The 20951-nt window shown below is 42.5% G+C and overlaps 1 protein-coding gene across 7 annotated transcripts in view; it reads left to right on the top strand.

Moving 5' to 3' along the window:
- Nucleotides 1-20951, top strand: part of LOC144521908 (pleckstrin homology domain-containing family A member 7-like) — a 139822-nt gene that overhangs the window by 105701 nt on the left and 13170 nt on the right. For 5 of the 7 annotated variants that reach the window (XM_078256570.1, XM_078256569.1, XM_078256575.1 and 2 more), the window contains 7 exons: nucleotides 9613-9794; nucleotides 12252-12800; nucleotides 13300-13846; nucleotides 14751-14834; nucleotides 17538-17591; nucleotides 18918-18983; nucleotides 20449-20529. In XM_078256570.1, the coding sequence (XP_078112696.1) occupies nucleotides 9613-9794; nucleotides 12252-12800; nucleotides 13300-13846; nucleotides 14751-14834; nucleotides 17538-17591; nucleotides 18918-18983; nucleotides 20449-20529 (1563 nt within the window). The remainder of the gene's footprint in view (nucleotides 1-9612; nucleotides 9795-12251; nucleotides 12801-13299; nucleotides 13847-14750; nucleotides 14835-17537; nucleotides 17592-18917; nucleotides 18984-20448; nucleotides 20530-20951) is intronic. The other 2 variants (XM_078256571.1, XM_078256572.1) reach the window with 2 other exon arrangements.

The raw sequence follows: 20951 nt of genomic DNA, 5'->3' as shown, positions 1-20951 counted from the left end.
GTGACATTTTTGCGTAGGTCATAGTTTGATAGCTGCAGCAGTCTAACCATGCTCCCTGATCTATCATTGAGTAGGACACATATCCCCCGATCTTCTCACTGCTTATAGGTCCTTTGGATAATAATGTGGACTTAGTGTCTGAGTCTTCAAATGCGTAAATGTTCGCTAATGTCACGACCGAGTCGCTGCAAACTGCAAGACAAGCTGGGTATGTTCCAACGGAGAGAGAATGGTGAGATATTTTCCCCATGCTTTTCCCCTGTGGGTCCCAACATTAGATCAGACGAGCTACAGATTCCATTATAATCAGTGGTAGAAGAATTTAAGGTGGCAAATTGTAGAGCTCTGGCAACATTCAGAGACTCAAAGGATCCATGTGTGTGCCATGTTGGATCAGGCTGGAAATGGGCGGCAAATTCAGCCAAAAACCAGGCAACAAGCTCTCTGAAGCCGCACGACATCCTCGGCATTCACTGCTCTGGAAAGAAAAGGCCTTGGTCCGATGTATTATAATCAGTGGGAGAAAGCTAACACATGGGACAGGTGCACCATGATCCAGGAGGAAGTGAAGGAGGATTCAAGAAGATCAAAAGCAGTTGGGCTAGACATGCAGGGGTCCTGGACTATGTGGGAGCTACTTAGTAGGAAGGTAACCTGGGCAGAGTTGTGGAGATTAGATGCTTTCCACTTCATATTCCTGCTGCTGTCAGTATGTGGCACTCTTTCCTCAGCACACTTTCACACATGGAGTCTGGCAGAGGAACCCAGCTGTAAACTCTGCAGCAGCAACGGGACACTAGTGCACATACTGAGAGGGTGCAAGACAAGGCTAACCCAGGGCCGGTATAGATGGTGTCATGACAAAGTCTTGCTGGTCTTAGATGATATATTGCAGATATAGAGGCAGATAAAGCAGCCAGTGAACCAAGCCAGGCACGTCCCACAGGCCAAAACCCACCAAACTGCAAATGGCAGGATGGTGGATAAGGTCTTTGGAGATGAAGGTTGATGTTGGATGGAAGCTGCAGTTTCCAGATGTGGTCCATACCTCCCTACAGCTACACATTGTGTTGTGGATCCCAGAAGACAAGAAGATAATACTGGTGGAGCTTCCAGTGCCATAGGAGGAGGGTCGTAAAGCTTGAGAGGATTGCTTCAAAGGGCGTCACGTTTTAGGGTCGAAACACTCTATGAAAGTTACTGCCTGGGTAGCTAGGTAACTGGAGAGAGCACCAACTGGTGTATGCTACAAGCACAGTGGGCATTAGAAAGTTGCTGAACATTGTTAGAACCGGGAGTGTGAACTACTGTATGTAGCTTCCTGGCTATGATATAAGTCAAAATATTGTAGTCAGTTTCTCCTCAATGGGAAGAGGGAAAATATTTTTTATTTATTTTTGGGTTTTGTCATGATATTTTTATTAATAGGTGTGATACAAGTAAGAGAACTATTGTAAACTAATAACAACAATATTATATCATAATCTGGAAGCTATGCAGGAAGCTGTGAATGATGGCTGTTGCTTTACGAAGATTGTAAGTGTGTCTTAACAAGCAGCTTAAAGTCTCTTTTTCACTGACCTCCACTGGTTTGACGTTTCATGTTGCCGCAGTGATGTACAAGTGTACTCCAGGGTGTGGTCAGTACAAAGTGACATCACACTTCAGACAACACCCAACTACAAGTGATGCAGTCTGCTGTCCGAGGTAAAAGCAGACATGAAACTTTCAACCAGACAGGGCAGTGAAACACTGGTTTATAGCCTGGTGTTAAGTTACTCCTTATAGGGGAACTATGCAGTTTTATTAGCTTAATTTACCTTAACTGAACAGCTTCGGAGTCATTGGAATGGTTATATGACTTTTTTTCGAGTTGAATGGTGGTCGTCTCACTCCCCCTAGCGCCTGTGAGCGGAAAAACCACCCTTGCAACTTTCGGCTGGCGGCCTCAGCGTAAGGAAGTATCGCGTGATATCAGGTCTCGCGATGTAACGAATTGCTTCACGGCATTGCACACATACGCCCATTCAGGAACCAGCTAACAAGGTAGCGATGGAGTTTTTCACAATATCGTCATGGCTGAGCCTGCAAAAAAGAAGCAGAAAGCTAGGAAAGCATTGGCGGAGGAACAGGGAAAGAGGAAACGGCAGACTGACCGAGCGAGGAGTCAGACACAAGTAAACATAGGAGCTGTCAAATATATATTCCAAAGCTGTAGGGGGAGCTCTATAGAGAAACCTGCGAGCAAAAAGCGAAAATGCATAGCGCCCCTTTTAATGTCTGAAATAAACAGAAACTGAGGAGAAGTGACACCCAAGTTTCTACCACAGGAAAGTAACCCATTCTACTTGAGAGTCATAGCTTCCCTGCTGCAGTAAACCCCACCAACTGGTCAAAGCAGGTTCAAACTCCTTTTTCAAATCATTTAAAATGCTGCTAAACCCAGGTCTGTAACCCACACCAGTGGGATCGGGTGGGTATTATATGATGGTGTTTTGGTGTGTGAATGCTGCACCCATTGACTACCAACTCGACCTATACACATCATGACGCCAAAAATGAAACCTTCAAGCTTCGATGACCCTTCCTCCCTCCACCCCCCTTTCCCCTATTCACTGAATCCTCTTCCCTCTCTTGTTCCCATTGGTTGGCTGCCCGACTGGGACTTCCCTCTCTCCCTGTGAGTGTGTCGCGTCGCCCAGTGACAGTCCGCCCATAAATAGGTATTCTACCCTCTCTCCAGCTCTCACTTTGCCAGATGTCAACGTTATATATCTTTGTTGTCTGCCGTTGGTGTGGCTTTTTTGGGTCCAAACATGACAGAATATACAGCAGCCTTGTATATTCCTCTGTTGGTTTTTGATGCATGTTTTGAGAATAACCTGTCCTTTTGGCTGACGTGGTTGTGTTGTGTTTTTATTTCAGTGTTCTCTGTATTATTTAATTCCCCCTTCTATCCTCTCTCTCACCCCATCCTCGTTATCACAATATGAGTCTTTGTATTTGGCTTATCTGGTGTGGGGCTTATCGTTCATCTATGTGCCGCTCTCCCTGTCTCCTCCATCTGTCACATCTACTGTACCAGCATGCAGTTTTCTGATGGCGTGGAGAAAAACTTTATTAATAAACACTTTATTTGGAACTCACGTCACCTCACACTACTTTTCCAGAAATGAAGAGCAGAAAAACAATGTACCGTAGGAGATCTTTCACAGTAGATGCAGGCTACAGTTTTATTTTCAAAGCAGCAGCTGCTTAAGGGAACTTTGAAATAGAGAAACATGTTAAACATTGAATGTTTTTTCTTAAAGCAGGCATTATTTAAAACTGAGACACCCACAAGCAATTGTTGTTTCCATTTGGATGTTTTTCAGTGTAAATTCAATTTCCACAGTTGCAAGTTTAGGAGAATGTACCTTATCTGGAGCTTTGTGGTGCTCTGATTGCTGAGGCTTATCTTTATGAGCACAATGACTCTTTAAATAGCCCCCTGACAAAGTGTGTGCGTGTGTGTTTGTCTGGGGCTGTCCACAGGAAAAGGGCCAACACTATTGTAGGCCTTTCTGAGCACAAGTAGTGAGTGTTTTTTTTTTTGATTGTTGAAAAAGAGGCTGAATGAGAGAGAACACAGAAAGGGAAGGAAAGTGATTAGGGCTGGAAGGGGAATAAAGAGAGGAAGCGATAGGTGGAGAGGAAGGAAGTCGTGCCGGCTAGTCGCGGTGAAATAGAGGCCATAAAGATATGGCGAGAGGGACTTTTTCGTATTTTTCCATTAAGCGTCGTTAAACAATTTAGTGGAGAAAACAAATAATCAGGAACACCCTTAAAACACCCACACAGACACAAACCACAAAGAGAAAAATGAGGCTTAGCTGTGTATGAATTCAGTGTGTAGGTGTATCGGTCACACACTCAGAGCTGAATGACCCACTCAGCATTCCTGCTAAAGAGAGGCAGATTCTCTCAATGTTATTTTAGACCACTGGTGGTGTGTGTTGGATTTTGGCTCTATCGTGTGTGTGTGTGTGTGTGTGTGTGTGTGTGTGTGTGTGTGTGTCTGTGTGTGTGTCTGTGTGTCTGTCTGTGTGTTCTGATGTAACTAAAATAGGGAAAAATCAAACCTGGTGATTATGAGATTGAAATCGACAGGGCTTTTAAATATGTGTATGGTCTGGTGGAGGTCACGGGTGTGTACTGTACTTTGTGACATTGTCGGCAACGTGAAGTCGTTTTTGGCCAGTATTCTCTTCAAAACCAGATGTGAACAGGACTTTGGAATAAGGGTAACAACTAGAGGTAGTCTTTGGTTAAAGTTTTTGTGATTCAGCTTAAGGTTTGAATTTAGTTTAGTCAACATTAGTGCTGTCAGCATTATTATTAACGGCTTTAACGCAAACCCATTTTAACGGCGTCAATTTTTTTAGCGCGAGATTAACGTTCTTTTTGACCTAGCAAACTTTGTAGTTTTTTTCACATGCTGTTGCAACAACTAGTAACGTTAGAAAAACACCACACCGGATCTAGCTAGACCGGAAACAAAACAACAGGCACGCCGCACACACTTGTGTGGGCTTACGAGCCGGCCAAAGAGTAGTAGGCTAACGTTACGTTTGGAGTGGATGGCGAGCGCGAGACGCCGAAATGGACGCCAATAAGATTCTGAATGGAAAGTTTACTTTTAAAAAGTTGCCAAATGGTTCCATTGACAAGACCAAAGTGATCTGTGTGTTTTGTCGTTGTGAACTGAGCCATCATCGCAGCACGTCCAGTCTGAAAGACCACTTGATGGCCAAGCACACAGCTGATGTGAATTCCCGCCCCCTCGTCAAAGCCAGGCGACAATGGATGACTTCAGACAGAAGCACATTTGCACAAAGCAAGCCGATCCACTTTTCCATGTTGATAAGAGCATTGAAATGAGAAAAAACAATGGGACAAAAAGAAATCAAGGGACATTTAGAATAGATAAAAATGTGCGATTAATTGCGAGGTAACCATGACATTAATGCGATTAATCGCGATTAAATATTTTAATCGTTTGACAGCACTAGTCAACATATTACAGTACAAGTGTGTGTCTGTTTCTCTGTACTGTGTATGTGCACTGCACATGCATGTCAATATCTCTGCACGTGCCGAAACATCTGACTAGTGGCGCAGTACTCTGTTTCTCATCAAGAGGCCTGTCCTATTGTAGCTATGAGAGTCTGTCAGAATGTTGATGGTGAGTGAGCAGATGTGTTTTGACAGCTGCTTCCTGAGGATGCTGTTATTCCTTTCGTCGAGATTGTAAGGGTGTTTTTGGATATATTCGTTTTTTAAGATGAGTGTTGTAGTTTCCATGCCTGTTTCCTCTCCTCTAAACACATCTTCATGCCTGACAGTGACAGGCTGGCTGAGCCCTGTGCGTGGTCCACATCTGTTGTTTTCCTGTGGGTAGTGTTTCCTCTGGGTAGGTAACATTACTCCAGCTGATTTAAGTGATCAGAACGCCTTCAGGGAGACAGGGTCAGAATTACAAATCACATCTACTCATCAAATGCCAAGACCAAATTGTAGATATATTTTATGTTTAGTTTTTTTTTTTTTTTTTTATAATTTGTGGTGTATGAATACATATAAATGATACCTTTAATTATGTTATATGCTGTTTTACAGTATGATTAGAGCTTTCACAGTAGTTACAGTGTACTGTTGCTAGTATTCCAATACATGATGTAATCAGTGTAATCAGCTGCTTTAGTGTTTGGTTCAGATGCACATCTGTATAGCCCTGAATCATGATTGGAAACCACAGACCAAGTTCATTAGGATCCAGGTTTCTGCTCACTCAGTGCATCTAATGTGGAATTAATTTGCATGAGAGGAAAATAATGTGAACTATCTGGTAGAAAAGAAAATCAGCACCTCTGTAGCCCTAACAAAACCACTAACCACTTTGTCGATTATGTGGTATTTAAAGGCACTAAATGAAGCATTTTACCATCACTGAAGAGCTACTGCACAAGGTTATTAGGACTTCAATGGATCAAGTGAGCGGTGCAATCAACTCCCAGATCTTTATAATGTACCAGGATCAGCATCGAGTACATACTTTAGCATGGTGAGTAAGGAAATTATAGTTTGTAATTGTATTTGTGCACAGCAGTAGCCACTGAAATGAGCTTGTTTGAGCAGCCAGACGACAGTGCTCTCAGAGGGCAGCTGTTAGATTTGTTTGTGTACATGTCTGTATCTGTGTGCTGGGGTTTATTCAGATGTTATAGTATCAGAGATAGAACAGCAGGGGGGGACAGTCTTTGTTTGCGTTATTCATGAACGTGTTTACTGTGTACATTATACTACACGAGTGGATGTGGTGTTTTGTGTGTTTCCGACTGTCATCACGCTGCACACGAGAAGCCAAATTGCTACGGAATCGCATCTTATTTCATCACAATATAAACCAAATAAAGAAATTACAGTGAAATGTTTGCAGCCGCTGCAGATCCCACCACACACTTATTATCCTGCATTTATTATTCAGTGAATGAATTAGGGTAGGGAATATTTAGCCTTTAATTACTTTTCATATGCATGCATCTGTTGTTTAGTGGGTGCTCTCATTTGTCTTCTGATCCCAGCCACCGAAACACTGAATGAAGGAAGGAAGGAAGGAAGGAAAGGGCAAAGTAGGACATTTATAGATCTGTGCTGTCCTCAGTGGAGTGCAACTCACTTTAAAAGGGCCTCTAATAACCCCACTTTCACAGCAAGGACATCTTTATCAAGGATAAAGAACACTTATGCGCTATTAATTAAGCAGCTGTTAGTGATGTACTGTTCCTTGGATTTCTTGGCCATTTCTGTGGTTTGATGGTGTGTTTTCTTATCCCTGTGGATAGCTAGCCAATTATAATATCATCATTAACATCATGTTGAGATATTTTTAGCACAGCCAAAAAAACGAGTTCAGTCACAGGAAGATTTTCAGCCTATACGAATTATCAAACAGTTAACGTCTTGGCGTCAGCCTCTCAAGGACTTCTCTCTGGACTCGCATAAATTTAAAGGCAGAAATCCATAGTTGGAGAAGCAGAGATACCTACTTTTCATGTGGTATCTGGGATGCAGAGAAAGGCACTCTGTAGATGTATGAAATTGTTGTTGAGAGAAAGTAGGTAGTCCTACTTAAAATTGTAAGTTAAATCTGCGTTTACAGATTTTTTTGTCGCTTGGGGGCAGCGGAACAAGCTGTAAACATGGAAATATTATTACCTTATAAAGTGGTATAGTGAAAGAGTTAGCAAACAGTTGCTTATTTACACATTTCTACGAGACAACGAGCAACATTAACATTCATTTGAAGACATGTTTCTGGCCACATGAGGAAAATAAGTCCAATATTTAGTGTCTTTTTAGCTCTGTGATGGGCTATGTTCAGTCTATGTAGTTACTAAATTGGCAGTTTGGTGCTTGTCAGGAAGTTTATGCTGGGTTATTCTGAGCTCTTCTGCTAACAACGGCAGCCTGCTGCAGCTTGAAACAAGGTTGATGGGTGTTGCAAAACAATGAGCTGAAAGACGTTAAAACAAAAAGTTGAGGAATCGGGGGATAATTCTCCGTGGGTTTGTCACTATGAACGACCTCTTTCACTTTGAACCGGAGATCTTCAACAGAGGGTCCAGGACCCATAGGGGGTCCTCAGGGGGTCCACTAAATTATTGTTAATTTTTTTGAAAGTTTTGTCAAAAATTAAAATGTCTTAACATGAATCCAACATATTATTAGCAAATATAAATCGTGTAAAAAAACACAGTAATGATAGGCTTACTGGCCTATAATTTAGTCACCAAAGCGATGAGACGTAATACGTCTCCATAACAGCAGGCGGCGCTAATCTGTATTGTCGCCCAAAAATGAAAACCGGCAGCTGATTGGACGAACGCGTCACGTGGGTCTGGCTTCTCCGGAAATTCAAAGACAGAATGTCATGGCGTCTTGTTCAGAATACGATCTCATATTGTACTAAAATAGTTCACCGAAACGTGTTTCTGAAAACATTTTAAGTGGCCATGCAGTTACTGAATCTGTCTTCATTTCAGATCAGCAAAGGTCAGTTTAAAAGATTTTCGTCAGATTTTGAGAGACTCTAGTCACGCTCATTCCGCTCCCCGTTTCCGGGTAAGCGCTCTACCAATCAGATCATCAGGTCATTTGAGTCCGACTGCTGGCAGTGCCCGCCCCGCCGATTATACATGTCGGCCAAAATCGGCCAAAATGAAGGTCGACGGCCCCTTGGACGGACGGCGGCACGGAACACACCGAACAGACTCGAGTCACTGACCTCGCCAGACTGTCCGACGGCCGATTATCGGCTCTGTGTGTCCGGGCCTTAAGGTGTATAAAGGCTTTAGGCCGCCCTACATGTTATTGTAGGCCCAGTTTATTATGCAACTTAATTTAGGTTAAGGTCAATTTTAGGTTAATAGGGGGTCCCTGATCCATCTCACTTTCAGTTAAGTGGTCCTTGGCTTAAAAAACGTTGAAGACCCTTGCTTTAAACAGTCATTGTATCCATTATTAAAGTAGAAAAATGGATTAGTACATTTCTAAAGCACAACATAAATGTTTGGATGTACTGAACACAGATTTAAACAGATCATAATATTGATACATAGTATGCAGTTAAACATGAGTCAATAATGATGATGTGTGAGTAACTTGATACATTGAAAACAAAAGTTCCCCTACAGGTGCACAGACTACAGTCCATAATAGTAGACCTAATGTATAGTATTATTGAGTTTGTGTCTCGCCTGTGTTGGCTCTGCTTGAAATAGTTCTGCAACATCACACATCCCAATGTTTCCGTCAGTATAGTTTATTATAGATTAATTTGATATTCTACACACTGTGTCTTTGGATCCATCCCGATGATGAAATGGGGCAGATGTGCTCTCGACTGTCACACACCAACAACAGTGTATTAGATCAATGACTAATAGCCCTTTTTACTGTGCATACAAAGACATATTAATCTTAAATTTGAGTATGCCGGTCATGAGCTCAGCACTTAAATCACAGACTACAATTGGCTTTTCATGGTGTCTAATCAGGCTTGCCTTTCACACTGCCTCTTTGCAGAGCTGCTTTTCCATGAACAACATCCAACATCCAACTTTCTTACTTTCTTATTTTGCGAGATATACCGCTGAGAAATATAAAAAAGCTATTATAACGTTACTCTTTATGTGTGTAAACTGTTATTTGTCCTATGTTCTTAGTAGGTTTCTAAGCCGTAATAGCAGGAAAAAAAACAGGTTTGTGAGGAAACTTTGGGGTCTTTTTTTTGACACACATTTTCTATTCTCCATTACACCGAAGAATCTTTCCTCTCATTGGTCAAAGGCTGTGGCTTTGTTGGTCGTAACTGGCTGGCCTTTTTGTCTCTGTATTTCTTTTGTGTGGTTCCCTTCATTGCCTCTCTCTCTCTCTTATGTGGCCCTTGATGTTGTTTTTCTTGTTGGACAGCATGATATCTCCCTGTCTCTTTGACCAACGCTTCAGCTCTCAGCTGATCTCTGTCTCTCTGACCACGACACTGACCTAGCCTCTTGTCTCTTCCCATAGGCTAGCCACACTGGTATGCGCTCGTACATTTACAAGCAGAGCTCTGTGATTGGCTCGCAGGCGGAGCACACCGGGATGCGGACGTATTACTTCAGCGCTGACACCCAAGAGGACATGACCACCTGGCTGAGGGCCATGAACCAGGCCACGCTGATGCAGAACCACAGCAACACACTCATCAGGTAGGGCTACACACACACACACACGGCCACGCTGATGGCAGAACCACACCAACACACTCATCTGGTAGGGCCACACACACACACACACACACACACACACACACACAGACAGACAGACAGACAGACAGACAGACAGACAGACAGACAGACAGACAGACAGACAGACAGACAGTCAGTCAGTCAGTCCATGTCATTGAACTAACTGAACACACAGCGTACACCTTACCTTTATTGCCCTAAACCAGGCAGCTGTAGAACAACAGCAGCAGCATACTCAAGAGGTCCATAACCATAACTATATGAGTACATTCAGTCACTTACCTATTTAAAAAAACACTTTTTTTCTTCCCAGAACAATAAGTTCCAGATCTTTACTTTTTCTGTTTCTATGGACAAGCATTGCTTTTTCCACCTTACAGCATGAGCTCCCCCTTGTGTTTGTTGCCTGTATTTTTACCTTCCTTCTACCTTCCTTCTGTCACCTTTTGTATTTTTTATTGAGATATAAAGTTGATTAATGTCCCAACTCTAATTGGGATTACACTAGGAATCACTGGTGTAGGCCTGACTGAACCACATACAGTACACAAACTTACACATACTCTAATTCAGTCAAACATATACAGACACCTAACACACATACATTCACTACCTTCAGATGTTCTTCCATCAGTCCATCTTTGGTGCCATTCGTATTTTACAGTGCTGTGGCGATTTTGTACTACACTTCCCAGAGATCACCTGTTAATCAAGTTCAACTGCTACAGCTAGTAGCAGTAGTTTAGGCCTTTGTCCTGTGTTTATACAATAAATGTAGTTTTGACATTACACTTAATTGATTCAGTAGCTATCCCGTTAATGAGGCTTCTGACATATTGTAAAATGTTCATTCATATTTTTTTTTAGAAATGTTTTTTTTATTACTCTTAATCATGTTTAAACCCCCTAACATTCTTACAGCAGATGTTCTAAAATTTAGAATTTTATTTATAAACAATGCAGTGTGGAATATGTTATTATACACTGTATTGTTTATAAATACCTGCTGTTTATGATAGCTACAGTTGTTATATCCTATAAATACATATTTCCTAGAAAGTGTTGCCATTTGTCTTGTCTCTTTTTGTCACTATAAACGATTCATGTTAAACATCCCACTCTGCTGTTCACAGCTTTAACAGCTCTGCGTCAGTCCCCAAGCTATGGCATATGAGCGTAGTGTATTTTTTTAACGTCTGCCTGCTTTCACAGAGTACATTCTGGTGTTGTGAAATGCTGCTTTTGAACAAGCAGCCGCTTTCTCCATGTATTATTCATATGTTAACAGGGGGAGGTGGCACAGATCAAATACATCCCATCATTCTGTGGCAGCCTCAGACACCCGCAGCTCGTTCATTTTTTGTGTTTGGAAGGGGAAATCCCACAAGACTACACTAGTTGCTAATGAATGGCAGAATTGTTAACTGAAGACACTTCCACTTTTGGGGTATTTTCTTATTGAACAAACTAACAGTGTTTCTATTTGCTGGCATGTTGCACGTCTTTTTCAAGAGTTTGGACACTTTTACAATATGCAAACACATGTTCTTACATTTATTGTACAGTGATGGGATGCATTGCTAGCAACAAACTACTCTTACACTAAAAGAGAATGCCTTCTATGCCTCATTAATGCCTCATAATTGCTAGATAATGTATTGGTCCCAAGGGAAAATTAGGATTCAACACATTCTAATAGGGACTAACCAGTCATCATATTGCTAATTTATATTGAATATCTTCAGATACCAGCTGCTGGGGAGCATGTCGGCACCTGTTTAATTCATTTTCTTAAAGTAAACTTTGGTGTGTGGTTCATTCAGAGAACTGAACATTTCTCTTGTCACAGGGGATTTAATTAAAAAGGAGTTTAAATCTAGTTTTGCTTGTCATATGCCTTGCTTTAAAACGGCCTGTCCTTAAAGTTTGGGATGAGGCTAAAAGTTTCTCTTTTAAGTGACAAGTCATCTAGTTCAAATTCAGTTCAGCAGAACAAAACAGAAAAAAGCCCCCTGAAATGGTGGAACACGATGTCCATGGCGTATCAGGGAAGTAAAAGCCACTGAAATCCCTTTGAGAGGTTTAAGGAGAACAATCGGCTGTCAGCAGTAGTTATTCATCTGGTTCTCTTGTGTAGCGTGGGTATAATAAAAAAATTTCAAAGTAAGAGTTGGGTGCCAGACAGGAGAATAAACATTATCCTCCCCATGTCATTTTACTTTCTGTTCTCCTCCCTGCTGCGTTTGTTAGTTTTTCCTCTTCCCCCAGCTCACACATGTCTGATTTATCTCCTCACCTTGCTTTCCTGTCTCACTCAGGATTGAAACTCTCACAACGTTGAAGAGAAAGTTACAAAAGGTACGAGCGTAAAAGGCTAACATTCATCCAGGCTTTTCCTGTAATCTCTACTCTCCACAGACCATCTGACAAGTTTGAGACGTTTAACATGTTGCAGCAGCAGGCTGTCCCGCAGACGAACCACGTAAACAACCACAAGAGCGCAGACTCTGAGACCGTCAGACCCATCATCCACGAGGTTCTCCTGGAACCCATTCACCGTGATGCAGATGAACGCTGCAGCTTCCACAAAGATTCTCCTGCCACCACCATATCGGAGCAGCCCATAGGAAGTACAGCACTGGAAATGGACACACACACGTCCCTCCCCTCCAACTCCGCGCCCTCTGCCCTCCCACTGTTAGACCACATGTCGGCCTCAGCGCCTGTGTCCAGGGTTACATCCCGGGCACCGTCTCGAGCCGCCTCGACGCTGCCCTCCAGCGTTTGCACGAGGAACGGCCTCGTCTCAACGCCCAGCCCCATCCTGGAGCCCAACGGGATCGCAGCGGGGACGTACCAGAGGGCCCCAGCGCTGCCCCCTGCTGACACACACAAGTTGGTGCGCAGGAGAAGTGCTCTGGAGCAAGTGGAGCAGTGGGTCAAAGTGCAGAAGGCTGACCACAAAGGGTAGGTCACTGTAATCTTAGTCTTATTTTGTGAAAATACTAATTGTTTAATTGTCTGTAAATACACATGATTACAAACATATTTGTTTTATTTGATTATTTAATGTTTACTGACTATGCAGGAGACAGACATGGTAAAATGACACCAAAAGTATAAGTATAGGGTAGAGTTCCCTCTCGTGAGCTTTGCTTGCAGATTTAACATGTATGTGAATACCAACCCGCCATGAACATATCAGGTCTGCACAGCGCAGTGTTTTATTTCTGAATTCAGAGAATCAACTTAAAAGATATAGAGCTTGTTATTGTTAAGAAATAGTACAGTGTATCAAACAATTTCCCCATGTGTAGCACAATAAATTTAATTTATGTTTAGACAGTTTTTTTTCTTATTTAATCCTTAAATAAAATTCAAGATAAGATTAGATTAATATATAGATATTCTGTTCATTGGGTATGAAAAAAACATAGTTTTGTGTCCTGCTGTTCTTACTCAACAGCCCCCCATCCAGAGAAAACACCCTCCCTCGACGCACACCCCCAACCCAGCACAAGTTCACCGCCATAGATGCATATCAGACCCTGCCAAAGACTCCTCGCCAGAGCCCCACGCCTGCCCGACTTGGCGAGTACAAGTATGCCCAGGACCGCCTCAGCCACTTCCGCCTCACCCCTGACCCAGGGCCCAACACTGTCTGGCAGCTGTACGAGTGGCAGCAGCGCCACCAGTACCGTCACGGCAGCCCCACAGCGCCACTCTACACACCGGCCCCAGACTACCCATTTGGCCCACGCCCCCCATCCACTGTGCCTCTCTCCTCCTCAGCACCCAGGTCCGAAGGACCGCCCCGCTGTGTGTCGGTGCCACCTTCAGCTGCAGACATCCCTCCACCAGGGCCGCCGCCTGGCTCCAGCAGAACCCTGTCGCCCACACGGAGGCCGCACACGCCAGCTGAACGGGTGACAGTCAGGCCCGTGGGTGATAGATCTGTGGTGGACATCCCCTTCGCTGTTTCCCCCCGCAGGACCAAATCTCAGATGCTTAAGGTAAAATAATGTCTGATAAAGGCAGTCAATCTTGCATGTTTGTTGCAAACAACACAAGGTGTAACTAACTGAAACATAACTCCCATTTATATTTTAAAGGCAATTGTGTTGCCTTTGAGATTAAACTTTCAGTTTAAGAAAAGGCCCGGGTTTTGGCATCAAATTTACATTATGCACATTAACCTCACACTCTTATCCAAGTCACTGTATTCTGTTGATTGTATGAAAATGATCTATCTTGCCTGTTTGTGCTCTTACCAGATATTGAGTGCAAAATATCAAATGGAATAGTTTCTCATCCAGAACAGTGTCAGTCATTCTGACAGTGTGGGCGGATGTTGGAACTGTGCTTCACTGAACAGAATAATTGTTTCAGTGTGTTGGGGCACAATGGCAGACATATCCTTAAGGCATTCAGTCTGTTAAATTACCTCAACTGGATCAGCAATCAGTCAAAAAGTCAGTCAAACCGTTAACTTGAACCTATATTGAAGATGTATACATACTATTTAATATACAATACACCGTATTTAGTATATACAGTATATAAAGACATATTTCACATTTATTCAAACTGAGAAAGGATTAGCAGCTCCATTAGTATTTGCATATGACATTTTTGATGTCACAAAAACCCACAACCACAAGCCACTTCATTTTGCCCAGAGCTAATAAAGAATTCAGTATTATCGAGTTCATGTGAATCATTGTATCCTCTAAAACTACAATGAATTTTAGCCATTGGCGAAATGGAACTTATGATAGCAGATTCTTCATAATTCAGATGATTTGGTGTTGTAAATGACATTCAATTAGATTTTTTGAATGTCATTTTCTAAACTCTGAATGTATGTATGTATGTAAAATTTTTATGTTGTGTTATGTTATGTTTATGTGTTGTCAGGGTGCTACTATCGAGAGACGGTCAATGCCTCCATCTGGCTACATCACACACACAGTCAGTGCACCCAGCCTTCATGGCAAAACGGTACGTCTTACACATTTAAACAAAAACTACTTCACTGCATTGCAAATATTAATATTTGAACAAACATGACAGTAGACATGGATTTAATTTAACACTATTTGGAACTTGGAGCAGAAGCTTTGAAGGCTCCGCAGGCCTTTATTGGAAGTGATGTGTAATTCCCTCCAGCAGTCTACTTCCAGAGCCTAGTAACGTTTCTCACAGTGTGTTCACGCTGCCAGACACTTAAGAAATCAGTCACAAGAAGAGCGCTTATTCTTCGCTACAACAAAATGTTAACACATCTCAATTAGCCTTTCGTCGGCACAGGCCAGTTGGCTGTAGCTGAACATTTGGGAGACATTGCCTGTCATCTACACTGTGTTGCTGTGAGTTCTGCTTTTTGTTTCGACACCATTAATCCCCCTTAATTGAGCTTCTGTTCTGCTTGTTCAATTTGGCCACCAGCCAGTCGCACAAAAAAAGTGGCTACTGGTGCTGTGAATGCAAGTTTACTTTTTTAACACAAGTTTCACTGAAGTTTGGTGTGGTCAGTTTTAATGCCAGATGTAATGTCCTGTGGTGCCTGACAGCCCGAGGAGCTCACCCTGCTCCTCATTCAGCTGCGTCGGCATCAGGCCAAGATGGCCTCCGCACGTCAGCACGCGTTCACCCAGCTGCAGAGGCTCAACGGTCCCAAAGAGTCCTACCACCACAACCCCTTCCTCACTACTACTACCACCACTAGCACCAGCCCCCTCCTCAGCTCCGGCCCCTCTCCGGTGTCCCACCTCGGACATGTGGGCCTCTCAGCTCCCCTGGGCCATTGCAACAGCCAGGTGGGGGCTCCCCGCAGCATGTCAGCCTGCCTGCCCCTCATTCTACCACAGGCTGGTAGAGGTTGCCACTACACATATTGCAAAGCTGCTTTACACTTAAATAGTTATTTTTCTTTCTTTTTTTTTTTATACATATAACTCGTATAATAATAATACATATAATTTGTACTTTGAATTTTCAACATTTTTAATTGAGAAAGGTAATTATTTGTGTCCATTATTCTTTGGTAATCTATGTTCTTTGGATGATACAGTTGGTCAATTCATCTGTGCGTCAATCTGTCTGTCCAACACTTTGTTCCAGAGTGAAATATTTGATCAGATGATGAGTTCTAATCATTTTGAGGAGACCCTTACAATTAAAATTTGTCCAACACTTTGATTTGTAACAAGAGTTAGTGAAAAGTAATTTCTGGTTTTGCTGTGGGGGTAATCTTAGTCCTCAGAGGATGAATTCTAATGACATCTAACCTCCTGGCACTTCTCTCTTGCCACTGTCAGCTCAGGTTGTGAAGTACAGAAGATATTTAAAAATATGCTACATGGATTTTTACAATATAAAAATAAGTAACACGTCAAGTCATTCCAGTAAAAGCAGTTAAATTCCTCAACTGTAACAGTTAAGCGACTTTTTTGTGCATCGTCTTGCATTCCCCAGTCTTGAAGCACCTAGTCTTTGGGTGCTGGATGATTGGGATCTCACATTAGCAACAAATCCAAATTCATACACACAACCAGCAATTGTGCTGCCTAATACCACATCAAATATATGATAACCCTTAAATTCAAAACTGATCTGACATGCCTGTTATACCTTAAAACCACTATGTGTAGAATTTAAAACATTCCGCCTTTGGTGCCCCCCACTCACCCCCATCATCCCACCACCACCACCAATGGATCTGACCAACAACAACTGTTGATTGTCTCATTTTTCTGCAAACACAATGGCATCACAAATATGCTATAATCACATAAGCATTTTAGGGTAGGGTCCGGCGTAGGGTCCGGCGTAGGGTCCGGCGTAGGGTCCGTGTCTCCGCGTACCTACGTAAGTAGCCATGGCGTAGATTTGACGCAGAAGAATAAATCACGCTTTAGGCCATCCTGTAACTCCCAGTTGATTGCACTTGATAGTTCCTGACTGTAAATACAAGTCAAATGTAAAATAGTGCTGAAAAATAACCTATCCCAGGATAGATACGGGCTAACTAAAACAAAAGGTTAACACAACAGCAGCATTATTAGCCAAGTCTCGGTATATCAGTGGCAACCTCTACCCAAAAGCTGCCCTGCTTTAGTGGTGTGACATTGGGCATGGTTAATCTGTGAGTGCTGGCCCTGCTGCCGTCATAGAACCATCCGCCTCTTTTTTTTCCATGTGCTGTTCTTGGCTGGTCCGTTTCCATATCGTGCTTCTAGTGATACTGTCCATGAGCATGTTGAGCTTCGAACTTTTCGACGTCCACAAAGCCATCCCATGCTTTGGCTGACTGTGGATGTGTCGGTCAACTTGGTTTTCTGATATGTGAATCTTTTTATTTTCGGCAGTTTGTTCTTTTGTTGAGTGATGTGAGTTGAATTAAAGCCGAATTCGGGAATGTTTCAAATATCTGCTGCTTCTAATGGATCTGGTTTGTGCTGGTGTTTTGTAAAATAAAGGAATGAATTTGTTTTACTGTGTGTGTGTGTGTGTGTGTGTGTGTGTGTGTGTGTGTGTGTGTGTGTGTGTGTGTGTGTCTCTCTGTCGGTTGTGATGCATGTTGGCACAGACACAACAGCAGTTTACGCAAGCTTCTTAGATTCAGAGGCCCCAGATAGTGAATTATTTAATTCCTGTCAACACAAATCAATAATCCACACTCCCATGTCTGTCACCCTCTAGGCTGATGACACCTATCTGCAGCTGAAGAAGGACTTGGAGTATTTGGATCTAAAGGTGAGATCAGAGTTTGTCCCCTGATCCCTGTTAGTTATTTTAACTTATCTTCTGCTTTAGCTCAAGTGGTCTATTTCTGCTGTGCCTTTTCTGGTTTGGAATTCCTCTAGCTCAAACTAAAACTCTTGGTGTTTCTTACTGACGACCACTTCTAACACTCTGGCCACAAATAGAGATGTTCAGGCATCTGTGTGGGACAAAATGTATCCCCAGTAAACTTCTAACTCTTCTCACGAAAGCAGCCGCCATTTTGTGACAGCGGTTCTGTGTCTTTGTGATTTTGACTCCCAGATCAGAGCTTTAGAGCCCCTGATCCTCGCAGTTCACAGTTTACTACTGCACTGCACTGCTGGGCCTCTCAGGCCTCTAATGAACGTAAGCTGTATGTATGTGTGTATGTGTGTGTCTGTATCTGTATCCAGTATATGTACTGTATAAACGGATATAATGTTGTATGTAGTGCGTCTGTGACTGTGCTTGTGCACATTTATGCTAAGGCATGTTTCTCCAGTGTTAGGGAGGCATGTGTCTAGTCTTTACATGAGTGTGTGTGTGTGTGTGTGTGTGTGTTCACATGTTTAGAGAGTCTTTGTTCTAGAAAGACCATCCCATTGCTTACAGCACTGCATTTACGGCTTGAATGGCATCAAATGTCTTATCTCCACGTGATCCCCGTCTCCCCTCCCCATGTGGTGATGTTGACGATGCTGTTGAAAAGTGGGCATGGGATGGCTCGGCAGTGCATGGACTGTGGCTGTGGCCCGGTGGTTGATAAGCCAGCTGCTTCTACCATCGTCTCTGAAACGCTGCACCTCCTTGACAAGAACACAGGGCTCTACTGTGTCATGTCTCCATTTTATTACAAAAAGGAGCGAAAAGGAACTCCGAAACTAATCATTCCCAAGCACAAGAAAGAGCTGTTATCAGTGAAATGTGTTGATTTTCTCATTGTTAAATCTGCCCGTGCTCTATATGTGTTTCAGTAACCCCAGTAAAACCCAAAACGTTTTTGTATGGAGGGGACACAATGCACTGTATAGATGTTTTATGGCTAAGTCAATTTGTGCAGGGCTTCAAGGTTGTCCATAGTCATTGTGTTCTTCATGGCAAGAGCTGATTTTGTGTGCCACAATTCACTCATATTGTCATATACACGAGGCGAAGAGAATATGCCACAGACAGTCTGTCTCAGCCTCCTACTACCGTAGTCTGTAGCTGGTCTCTGTGTTCTGTATCTCCTGTATTTCAGCACCATTGCACCACGGCTCAGACACTTTGTTTTACCGTACAGCTAACATCTGGAAATGCTGATTTTGCTGTTTCTAGGTAGCTGGAAGTCAGACACTGAGGGAGTCAGGGAAACCTGTCAAGGTTGCAGAAAGTGATGTGGATGTAAGTACGAGCTCAATAACTTCTCAAAATGTTGGCTGAATTAAATACAGACCACTTCCATTTCGGACGCTGTCAAGGAGGCTATGCTTTCATTCCTGTTTGTCTGTCAGTAAGTATCTAAAGAAAAACGTAAGACATCTAAAGAATGTCATTGAATGTCAATTAAATTTAATGGAAAGTGAAGCTGTTAGCCAAGAAAATGTAGGGCATTTTTATCATCTCATCATTTACTGTACTAAAACGTCTGCAAATGTATCCAACAGTTTTCTATTACTGTATGTAGTCTGATTGAAATACATATTAAAGCAACACTAGGTAACTTTTCCTGCATCGGTCCCCCTACAGGTTCAAGTTGGAAGCAGAATTGTACATTACATTACATTATGCAAGTTTGCCAGATCGGGTAGCGGATCTGTAGTTCGAATGAACTGGACAATGTGATGTAATGGACAATTCCGCTTCCAACCTGTAGGGGGACCGAAGCGGGAAAAGTTACCTAGTGTTGCTTTAACATGCAGTTTAAACATTTCTATTTATTCGCTATCATTAAAATAATAAAAGTCATTTTGTTTATTTGGGAGAAAAGAAAGGGTATATCATCAACAAACAGCATGCACACTGTAAATAGGTAGATGCCTTAACTTTTGTTTGATAATCCAAACAATTCCCTGCGGTTTTTCCAACATTCACGTCTTATTTCTCCTGTGAAAGTATTTCTCACTCACTCACTTTCACACGCAGCAGTTTAAACGATTTATGAGAGTGTTGTCTGCGATGAATATTTGATTAGATCCAACTACAACATCAGCGTGGAGACAACAACAGGATTAATAATGTATTTGATTGAATATAAAAGCTACTGTCGAGTGCACAAATGTATACAGATAAGTGCTTTGTTCACATCAAGCTGTTCAGTCACAACCTCACTACATGAATGTTGTGTTGTTGTTTTACTGCAGGATGATAAAGTGATCCAACCTTTGCCTCCAAGTTTGCTGAGTTTAATCGGGGATTAATTAACGAGGCTCAGAGCCTCCCTGACACTGTAATTAAACGTGTCAGGTGGGTCGCACCCACTTTGTGTAATGGGCTCACTCACAGTAATTACACCCGAATGAGACCAGGGGAGCTACAGCACTGTGCATATTAAGTGTTACTAACCCGCATGCACTCAAAACATTTCAAAATAGATATATACATGCACATAAACACATGTACAAACGCATCACTACTCGCAAACGCACACCGAGATGTGTGTTCTTCTACAAACACTGATTCATCCACAGCTGCAGAGACCAGGCCAAGTTGGAATTAAGTAAATGGGCCACTTCATTACCAGAGGTCAACACACAGACACACACTTTAGTGATCAAGAGAGAAGTGCTTTATCTGTGAGTGTACAGTTCCTACAATGCACCTCCTCTCTCTCCCCCCCGCCCACTCAGCTCTGTGTCTCCCCCTGCAGGTGAAGTTGAGTCGGTTGTGTGAGCAGGACAAGATCCTCAAGGATCTGGAGGCGAGGATCAGCTCCCTGAAGGAGGACAAGGTACACACTCTGCATGCTGTATAGGACCTCAGTCAGTCTGATGAATCAACAGGCACAAATTCTACATGATGGTGACACATTCAGTACCAGAGCTGCTATCAGTTGCGCTATACAATGGAGTTTGATAACAGAGGGTGATTCAGTTATCAAAGAGTAGATCGCAGTACGCATCAATGTGTTTAATCAGTTTATCAGAATCTATCTAGTACATGTTTAAAGATACCAGCCATTCCAATTTTTCACTAGCCATTTTTTTATTTGATTATGAGTGCCGCTGAATCCATTTAAGCATCCGTGTTTCTTAAAAAGTATTTGTTTGGGTTGATGGTTGGTAGATAAATTATAAAAATGTACATTTACTTTACTCTCGAATAATATCTCCAAGTTTTTTTTTTCCTAACTAACTTTACACTTTCAGCTGC

Source organism: Sander vitreus, chromosome 8, assembly GCF_031162955.1.
Source record: "Sander vitreus isolate 19-12246 chromosome 8, sanVit1, whole genome shotgun sequence".
Lineage (NCBI taxonomy): Eukaryota > Metazoa > Chordata > Actinopteri > Perciformes > Percidae > Sander > Sander vitreus.
This window is presented reverse-complemented; position numbering and strand designations above follow the sequence as displayed.